Source organism: Symphodus melops (genome assembly GCF_947650265.1).
Source record: "Symphodus melops genome assembly, chromosome: 1".
Lineage (NCBI taxonomy): Eukaryota > Metazoa > Chordata > Actinopteri > Labriformes > Labridae > Symphodus > Symphodus melops.
The window spans coordinates 56,665,215-56,675,214 of record NC_136691.1 but is presented as its reverse complement, the minus strand read 5'-3'; the positions used below and the strand labels follow the sequence as shown (position 1 = coordinate 56,675,214).

The following is a 10,000-nucleotide window of genomic DNA, read 5'->3' as shown; positions in this document are numbered from 1 at the left end:
ACCAATCACGTGCTCTGTTTTCTAAATACCCCCCCCCCCCCCCCCCCCCATATTTACCCTGTCTTGGTTTTTAAGGGATGTAAAAGAATTTACTTTTCAATGAGCCCTAAAAACATTTCCACGCACGCGTCAGTTATCTACAGCTGAGTGGAGGTCCGGTGGCGGGGGGCGGTGGCGGGGGGCGGGGGGGGCGGAGCAAGTGGCCCCAGGCTTCTCTCTTCCAGCTCCTCCTGGGGGATTTTAAGCCGCTCCCGGGTCAGCGAGCTCTGGGTCTGCCCCGGCGTCACCTCCAATGACTCCTTTCAGTGCAAAGGATTAGCAGCTCAATGTCTAAAGTCTAAGCTCCTCCCCCTCTCTCTCAGGCCGCCCTCCCAGCCTCCAGAACAGTCAGCCGCTTGTCTCCTCCATCTCGCTCTTTCAGTCTCTACTCGACGCTCACGCCTCCATTTTTAAACGATAATAAATGTACCTCCTGTCTCGTATCATGAAACGTGTGACGATCAGCTGATCTCCCCCCCCCCCCCTCCCCCCAGCTGGCCTACCTCCTGTCCCAGTTCCAGTACTTCGTGTGTCCCGTTGGCTTCAACAGCGAGACCAACGGCTTCACGGTGGAGTGCGAGCCGTCGGACATCTTTGTGATGCAGGAGTACACGCTGCCCGCCGTCGTTCAGAACACTCTGAGTTGGGTAAGAGCAGACTCATCACAGGAAACGCTTTTATTGTGAAGGAAACGGATTGGACGGATTAACCCTTTCCTCCCCGTCTCTCTCTCTCCTTCAGAAAACGGTGAACCTGTACCCGTTCCAGATCCACAGCATCTTCCTCTCGTCCTTCGGGTCTCTCATTGGACCGTTCGGAGGCTTCTTCGCCAGCGGCTTCAAGCGAGCCTTCAAAATAAAAGTACAGCCCGTCTCAGTTCCTCTCTCTTTTCTCTGCTGTCGATGATCTTTAGTTTGGTTTCATCTGTTTGACTGATGAGCAGCTCTTACAGCCGAGTCTCACACACACACACACACACACACACACACACACACACACACACACACACACCTGACCTCGCTCTCTCCTCCCCTCCAGGACTTTGCCAGCACCATCCCGGGTCACGGGGGCATCATGGACCGCTTCGACTGTCAGTACCTGATGGCCACCTTCACACACGTCTACATCGCCAGCTTCATCAGGTGAGAGGACGAGCGGCGCCTGTTTGATGGGCGGCGTGAGCGCTCGCGTCACGCCGAGGTCGCTCCTGCTCACGTCTCGGTGTTTTGGTTGCAGGGGGCCGAACCCCAGCAAGGTGCTGCAGCAGCTGTTGATGCTCCGGCCTGATCAGCAGCTCGGCATCTTCCACACGCTCAGCACGCACCTGAGAGAGCGAGGCATGCTGCCCCCCGGCGCCGCCCCGGCCCAGTGAACCCCGGCCGGCAGCACAGCAGGACCACGCAAGAGTGTGTGTGTGTGTGTGTGTGTGTGTGAGAGAGAGAGAGAGAGGGTTTGGAGAGTTAGTGTAAGCATGCACACACACACACACACACACACACACACACACACACACACACACACACACACACACACACACACACACACACACTAGTATGGCTGTTTGATGTGTCGCACAGCTTCTTCATTCGACTTCCAACCAGCTCAGAAACCTCGACTGAACCTGAAGAGACTCTACGAGGAAGAACTGATTTACACACACACACACACACACACACACACACACACACACACACACACACACACACACACACACACACACACACACACACACACACACACACACACACACACACACACACACACACACACACACACACACACACACACGGGGCGGCGTGCAGCTTCCATGCGGTCCACGCACATATTGCACTGACTCTAGCTGAACAAAGAAATTCCGAAGCTTCTACCAGCAGAACCAGACGGGCCCAGAGTGAGGAGTGGGCGGAGCCTAAGCAGCAGACTGAGGACTGTGTTTTATAGACTCGATGTGTTAGCTAACCTCACAGCGTAACTAAACATGTAGCATGTCCTGCTAACACAAGCCATGTTGGACTCTTCCACAGCGGGAACCTTCCAGACTTTAGTTTTCTGTCTGAAGCTTCAAAACAAAAAAAAAAGCGAGTTTGACTTGTGGGCATGCAAACGCAGAACGTTAGAGCGTCAACACTTCATGTCGTGTACATAAATAATATACTGGAAATATTTATCTGAACAAATACTACTCCATACTCCGTCTGTGACCTGCTGCCAGAGGAAACACGATATGCAAGAGAAGAAGTCATCCGTAGCCTTTAGCATGAAGACTTTAGATTTTTAACGGTAGCTTTGATACGACGGCGCCGGCTGAAGCGTCCGCCGACGTTCGAGAGCCCGAGGTCGACGGTTTGATTCCTGCAGAGGAGTTTGAGAAGAGCGCCGCGTCGGTGTGGAGCCGCAGCAGGAAGACTGACGGCAGGAACGCCATCGCTCGGAGACATTTATTTGGATCAAAGTAAATGTTAAACACGCCACACGGACCACAGCAACGCCGAGCGCCGTCCTGTGCACACCGAAGGCCCGCACGCCGCCGTTGGGTCTGTGAACGAGTTTGTCTTCGGCGGGTTCATTCCTCGCCAACGCTCCCGACCTACCAATAAGATGGCGTTCGCTTCTTATCCGTCACCTGGTGTCTAAAAGGAGCAAAATCATTTTGATGTTACCGCGGTGAGTCGTCGGTATCAGCGTGACGGCGTGCAGATGTTTGAAGGTGCTTTTAGACGGAGACAGACATGGCGTGTTCTCTGCTATGTCTTTATGCTAAGCTAGGCTAATAGCTTCCCGGCTCCACACTCGACGCACCCGAGTGCGAGGCTCGTCGTCTTCTTCCTCCTCCGACTCTGTGACGGAGAGTTCAAAGCGGCGTGTCGACCTCCGACTCGTGTTTGATGTTTGAATGTAGGCGGCGCCGCAGCAAGTCGACCGGCCGCGTCATACGTGGATTTAACACGCATGTATAAAAGTCTGGTCCTCGGGCCGTAGTTTTATCAGCAATATTTGATCTTATGCAAGAAGGATTTTAGGTCCTGGGGGGGCGGGGCGCGGCGTGGCGTGGGGGGGCGGCGTGGGGGGCGGGGACTTTAATATTTGTGATTGAGGAGCGGTGAAGCTGTCTGAAGGTTTGAGAGATTCTCTGAACTGTTTACCAAAGCACTGATTTATTTAAGAGACGCTCTGACGCACACACGTCCGAACGCTCTGAGCCGGCGGGGCGGAGCGAGGACTTCCTGTGCAACGCGTGACCTTTTTTTCATTCTGCTCACTTCCTCCAGGCGGACGCCATTTTGATTTATTTTAGTGTTTTACAAAGAAGAAGGTGCTGGGTGGATGCTTTGTTTCGGGGACCAGCTGTATCGTACTGTATAAACCTGCTTCACTGACTTTTTCCCCTCTTCGACCTTTCAAAATAAAATCACGTTCAGGCGGCAGAACGCCGCCAACAATCGGCGCAGACGGTGTAATTATGACGCAGAGTCTGGAGTGTGTGCGACCACAAATGTTAAATATATTGAAATATATTCTGGAGCTTCAGTCCAGATTGATGATTTAAATATTTGAGTGGCCAATCAGATTGAAGGGTCACGCCCCCTCGGCTCAGCGAGCCGTCGTCATCGTCACTCGAACAAATCTTTCCCTTTTATTTAAACCGTTACATGAATATAATATCTCCGATGGACTGATCATGGAAGTGTCTCACGAGCGTCATCAGAGCGTCCGGCGTCATCAGAGGACACGGGGAGATTCTGAGCGTGGTCGCCGCTTCCTTCGGACGCGCCGGCGTTTGCGTCGCCATGCTCCAGACTCTGAGCGTGGGCTCGACCTGCCGCCGTGGATTCATTCATTTATATTTATATTTTAGGATTGATGTGTAAACGTCACAGGAACACGGACTTTAAGGTAGAAACAGGAAGTGGCTCGTTTAGGAGCCGTCAGGTAACGATGCACTGAGGAGGGTTTTTTTATTATTTGTCTTCTTGTGAATATTTTGTGTGATTTATTTTTTTTTTTTTTTGCTGATATATTTTTTAATGGATATGTGTAGCTTCTGGAGTGGATAAAAAAAATCTATATATATAATATATAAAACAAAGAGGCTGTTAATATATGGGGGCGATCCAGCGATGATATCTGGGATACTGTAAAGATGTTTACTGGATCCAGGTGAATAAAGTTTTCTCTACGTGTCTTTGCTTCCTGTCTCTTCGTGAACAAACACACAATCACTCCGCGTCATGTTGGACTTCACATTTATTCACAAACACAGATCAGCAGCTTCAGACAGAAGACGAGCCGTCGCACAGGAAGTCGGCGATACGGCGTTTAAAGTGCGACGTCAGCTGTTTTTAAGACGCTTACAGAAAATGCTAACGAGAGGAAAACGAACGCGTCACCACGCTCCGATATCTGTCACAGGACACGTGTTGCATTCAGGTCCAGTCGTAAATCAAGACACCAGCTTTTCGTGCGTCCGACTCGACTTCATTTGACTTGATGTCGTCGTGTGTTTCAGCCAAACATCAAAGACCCACGGGCCGGATTCTAACCCGGCTCTGTACACGAGCACGCACCAACCACTTGGCCACCTGCACAACAGCTGGTTATTTTGGATTTCTCATTAAAAAACAGAAGTTAAATAAACGAGCGCTCGAATCAATCGACGTAAATAAACGACCACGCTTGGACACATTTTTCCCCGGCACACGCTCGGCGCCTTCTCCGTCTCCCGAGCCGTGATTGGACGGACTCCACGCCGCTCCGTCAGCTGACGTGCATTCCTCAGAGTCGGTATAAAAACAAATCGCATAAATAAATGTTCACCGCTTCAACGACGGGGACGGAAAACAAGAGCATCAGCGCCCCCTCCTGGACAGACTAAAGCTTCTCCTGCAGCCGTGAAGAGAGAGAGGATAAAACAAACGACACTCGTCATCAGAACATTTCAAATAGTGCAAATTAAAAGTGCTCAGACTGTCGGACACGCCGGGATCGTTCACAGACATATTCAGACTCACTGCACGGCTCTACGTGATCATGAAGCGTGCCGAGTGCATCAGCTGTAGCGTGCTAAACGAGTACGGAGCGAACGGACGGGACTTGACGGGGTGAAGAGTAACTCAAACACTGTTTCTAAAAAGAAGGATCTAAGCTAACACATGCTAACGTTAGCTGCAGGACGGCTGTGGACAGGAAGGTGGAGGGTTCGATCCCCAGCTCCTCATGTCCGCTGTGTCTCTCGTGTTGATCACAGCAGCTGGACTGTCAGCGCGTCTTCTCAATCTGTCAGTTATGTTTGAAGTTTTTTAAAAAGCCTGAATATTGAAACGCAGTTAAAAGTAATCAGACCTCAAAGACGACGATTTGTTTGCTAAATCAGAAGAAGCATCTTAAAGCGTTCCAGTAAAAACATGAAATGAAAGGATGGACTTTTGGCCTTCACTAGTCTTGTCCACTTCCTGCCTTCCCCTTTCAAAATAAGACGTCGCTTGTTATCCCACTTGCACTGATCCTTTCTCAGGGTTGGATCCAGTTTGAATGGTTGCTGACTCTCGCTCTCCCGCTCCGTGTTAGCTCGACTTTCTCTCCTCTCACAGCTAAGTCACTAAAGCGTTGAACGGCACCCTCGTCTCGTCTTCGTCCTCTATAACCACAGATCTCTGATCCGCCCCGTCGGGACACAAAACTAGCCGCAGCAGCGCTAAGCCGACGCGCACCAGCAGCCTGAGCACGAGGAAAGCGAAAGGCACCGTGATCTCCATCAGGTGGAAGATCGGAGCGCTGAACTTACTCAGGAAACAGGTGAGGAAGAACGTCCCCAAGGCTACGCAGGGGTACAGAGCTAGCTTAGCGAGCATGAAGACGTGCTCGCGCCCTCCGTAGCGCACGTAAGGGTGCAGCGTTTCCCGCTCGTTGTGGAGCGCCACCACCCAGATGGCCAGCTGGAAAATCCCTGCGAAGAAAATGATCACGCAGCTGATCTGAATGGCCTCCAGCTCGTTGCGGGAGTTGTTGGGGAACTCGTGCGTCAGCTGGTAGGCTAACGGCAAACCGCCGACGAACGCCAGCGAGAAGGTGTTCAGCAGGCCCATGAAGCGCGTCGTCTTGGTGACGTGGAGGAAGAGCGAGTGGTGCACGAACCAGAGGAGGCCCACGGTGGCGAAGGAGCCGAAGTAGGCGAGAAACTCTGGACCGTAAACCTGCAGCGCCGCCACCAGGGAGCCGCCAAACTGCTTCTGCACCACGGACGGGTCGGGAACGTTGTCCTCGCTGCAAGGAAGCAAGAGTCATCAGAATCACTCCGAAAGGGATCCTTTCAAAGGAAGTCTGAAAGTTCACTGGTTTGTAAATATTAGATCTTAAAGCGACACTGACCAGATGTCCAGGATGAGAAGCGTGGCTACGATGGCGTACACCCCGTCGCTGAACGCCTCCACGCGCTCCTTGCTGAGCGGCTCGTTGGGCAGGTAGGTGTAAAACATCATGGAGTCGGGAGTCTCCTCCACCTGACCTGGAAGAGCCAACGTTGGGTTTCAAATAAAGACTTGAAGTCCACATGCGGAGCGGGCCTGGACCGTGCGGTTCTTACCGATGGCTTTGTTCCGACACCACTTCAGAGACTGAGAGATGTACGGCAGGAAGATGACGATGGCCAGCAGGACGTACGACTGAGAGACGAGAAGGACAGAGTCACTTTACATGTCCTTCACGACATCGTCCTTCTGGAGACGCGAGCTAACTGTTTAGATCAGCAGCCAACGTGACCTGTAGAAAGTTACCAGCCAACAGTTCTAAAGCTCTTTAGCTCAGAACTTACAGTTTCATTCTCTTCTTCTGTTCTGTACATTTTTTATAAAGTGATGCGTTCAGTTGAAAACATGTAGACTTGAGTTGTTTCACATAGTGAACCATCGTCCAGAATGATCATGTCACAGACACGTGGTCAAAGTAAGTTTTATGCATAGAGGGGCGGGACATCGTTGATTGACAGACACACGGTCACCATGGTTACCGACTCTCAGCTGCCTGCTGCACACCGAAAAGAGGAGAAAGACATAAATGAATGTAAACGGCTGTCCGCACCTCGCTGCGCCTCCCTCCGTCATGTGACGTCAGACTCTGACGTGAACGTCTCTGAGCTGTCAATCAAAGTGAGAAGCTTACTTTCTCAAGCCGGCTGCATATGAGCGCGAACGGACTGACTCGTCAGTTTGGTTTCTAGCGGAGGGGGAGACGCGTCTGTGTGACCGGAACCGTGTCTGTGGAACAAACCGGGACGGATATCCGTTCGTTTTATTCATCACCAGTCAACATGTCGAGTAACTGTACGATGTTTCCCGCCAAAGGACATTTTTACCCGCGTTTGGCGGGTTGGCGGGTTGGCGGGTGTTAGTTTAAAGCCCTGGATACAAACACCTGTACTGTGTCGATCCCTCACTTATCAAAGATTCATAATGAAGACAGGATGGTCACTCTGCTGAAAGTAAGTGAGCACGAACGTGCGTCCCAGCAGAGTCAAAAATGTAATAAACTAAATGTAACAAAACCTTAAACTTAATAACTGCTCGATGATGTAACATCGCCCCCTGCTGGTGACAGAAAGAAACAAAGATGAAACGGTGAATAAATGGAGTCATGTTTGCGGCTGGATGATTAAATCAGTCCAGCTCTCATTTTAAGGAACTTTAGGAAAAATGACTGTCTGAATAATTTTCCAGGACTTTTTCCATGACTGCAAAATTAGTCGGTGCTTTTCCAGGTTTTCCAGGATGCATTGGGAACGCATGGTGGGATAAAAGCGTTTGCGGACGTACCAGCTGAAAGACGATGAAGGAGAAGATGCTGGCGATGAAGCACATGAGAGGAACCCTCATGATGACTTTGAGGATGTGCTCTTTGTAGAAGGATTGGTTCTCGGAGATCTGGATCTGCTCGTTCAGCAGGAAGGGACGGCTGAAGGCGTACAACACGATCAGACACTGTGCGGAGTCAAAGACGTTCATGGATCCAGGGAAAGATGAATGACATCCATCAGTCTGTCTGACAGCTGCTGTATGAATAAAGTTGATCTGATAGTAAATCAAAGGAGGGGGGGGGGGGGGGGGGGGGGGGGGTCTCACCTGAATGACGCCCATCACCATCACGCAGCCACAGAAGAGTAAAATCCCGAGAACGTTCTCGGGGAAAGTCGCCATCAAAGAAAACTTGATAGAGGAGAGAGAGGAAGAAGCAGAGGTGAGTAAAGTTCACCTTCATAACAGGATTCTTGATTCTTCACTCAGACTCACCGTGTACGGCAGGAAGGTGATCAGCATCATGCACGCCTGGAAAACGCCAAAAACACGAGTCAGAAACACAAGTCACTCCATTTTTATACATCACACTTTTCTGAATACTCAAAGATGACGATGATGACGATGATGATGATGTCAGAGGAGGAGAGAGTGTTTGTGGCCTGCAGTACCCCGTTTAAACACTAGGTGTCAGAGCTACATACTGCTCCTTTAAACCTGAAGGAGTGGGAGGTGTGTCCATTCATGGCTCCACCCACATTCATCTCATCGTGTGTGTGTGTGTGTGTGTGTGTGTGTGTGTGTGTGTGTGTGTGTGTGTGTGTGTGTGTGTGTGTGTGTGTTTGTGTGTCCTCATCGAGGGGGGAGACAGTCAGAAGGAAAGTCCGTGACATGAGCCGTCTCGTGTCTTGAGTCCTCGTCGCCGGAGTTCTGCTTGGATTTGTTTATTTCCCCTGCTGGATCAGCTGTCTCAGGAGTCCGGAGAAGCCGGGTCCAGTGGAGTAAAGTCCGACTGACGGACTAACGGTACACTTCAGGACCGGACTCCTATTTCCTGCGTGCTGCTTTGTGTTTTTCTGTCTTTGTGTTTTTGTCTTTTTGTGTTTTAGTATCTTTGTGTTTTTGTGTTTTTGTATCTTTGTGTTTTTGTATCTTTGTGTTTTTGTGTTTTTGTATCTTTGTGTTTTTGTATCTTTGTTTTTTTGTGTTTTTGTATCTTTGTGTTTTTGTATCTTTGTGTTTTTGTATCTTTGTTTTTTTGTGTTTTTGTATCTTTGTGTTTTTGTATCTTTGTGTTTTTGTGTCTTTGTGTTTTTGTGTCTTTGTATCTTTGTGTTTTTGTGTCTTTGTGTCTTTGTGGTTGAACCCGTTTTGTTCCTGCTTCATCAGTATTTTGTGCAGGTTGACTTTAAATGTTTTTGACTTTGTCAGACTAGTTTCTGACACAGAACATTAAACCTGCTCAACCCGCAGCAGCAGATCAGTCTGTAGGGACTCGGGTTAGGAACCGGAGGGTCGCCGGTTCAAGTCCCGATGTGGAAGAAGGAGTGATAGGAGGACATAAGGAGATGAAGGAGGAGTGATAGGAGGACATAAGGAGATGAAGGAGTGATAGGAGGACATAAGGAGATGAAGGAGGAGTGATAGGAGGACATAAGGAGATGAAGGAGTGATAGGAGGACATAAGGAGATGAAGGAGTGATAGGAGGACATGAGGAGATGAAGGAGGAGTGATAGGAGGGACATAAGGAGATGAAGGAGTGATAGGAGGACATAAGGAGATGAAGGAGTGATAGGAGGACATGAGGAGATGAAGGAGTGATAGGAGGACACGAGGAGATGATGAAGGATTGATAGGAGGACATGAGGAGATGAAGGAGTGATAGGAGGACATAAGGAGATGAAGGAGGAGTGATAGGAGGACATAAGGAGATGAAGGAGTGATAGGAGGACATAAGGAGATGAAGGAGTGATAGGAGGACATAAGGAGATGAAGGAGGAGTGATAGGAGGACATAAGGAGATGAAGGAGTGATAGGAGGACATAAGGAGATGAAGGAGGAGTGATAGGAGGACATAAGGAGATGAAGGAGTGATAGGAGGACATAAGGAGATGAAGGAGTGATAGGAGGACATAAGGAGATGAAGGAGTGATAGGAGGACACGAGGAGATGAAGG

General features: G+C 49.9%; 2 protein-coding genes across 2 annotated transcripts in view; one reads left to right on the top strand and one right to left on the bottom strand.

Annotated features, from left to right (window-relative positions):
• The window catches only part of cds1 (CDP-diacylglycerol synthase (phosphatidate cytidylyltransferase) 1), an 8,631-nt gene extending 6,872 nt beyond the window's left edge, over positions 1 to 1,759 (top strand). Inside the window, exons 8-11 of the mRNA XM_079354298.1 lie at positions 534 to 686; positions 781 to 900; positions 1,078 to 1,181; positions 1,276 to 1,759. Coding sequence (XP_079210424.1) covers positions 534 to 686; positions 781 to 900; positions 1,078 to 1,181; positions 1,276 to 1,411 — 513 coding nt within the window. The 3' untranslated portion in view covers positions 1,412 to 1,759. The remainder of the gene's footprint in view (positions 1 to 533; positions 687 to 780; positions 901 to 1,077; positions 1,182 to 1,275) is intronic.
• Positions 1,760 to 4,266: 2,507 nt separating this feature from the next.
• tmem175 (transmembrane protein 175) overlaps positions 4,267 to 10,000 on the bottom strand; it is an 8,608-nt gene continuing 2,874 nt past the window's right edge. Inside the window, exons 5-10 of the mRNA XM_079354253.1 lie at positions 8,319 to 8,354; positions 8,151 to 8,234; positions 7,845 to 8,009; positions 6,620 to 6,698; positions 6,406 to 6,541; positions 4,267 to 6,300 (exon numbers count right to left, since the gene is read on the bottom strand). Of these exons, the coding sequence (XP_079210379.1) occupies positions 5,628 to 6,300; positions 6,406 to 6,541; positions 6,620 to 6,698; positions 7,845 to 8,009; positions 8,151 to 8,234; positions 8,319 to 8,354 (1,173 nt within the window). The 3' untranslated portion in view covers positions 4,267 to 5,627. The remainder of the gene's footprint in view (positions 6,301 to 6,405; positions 6,542 to 6,619; positions 6,699 to 7,844; positions 8,010 to 8,150; positions 8,235 to 8,318; positions 8,355 to 10,000) is intronic.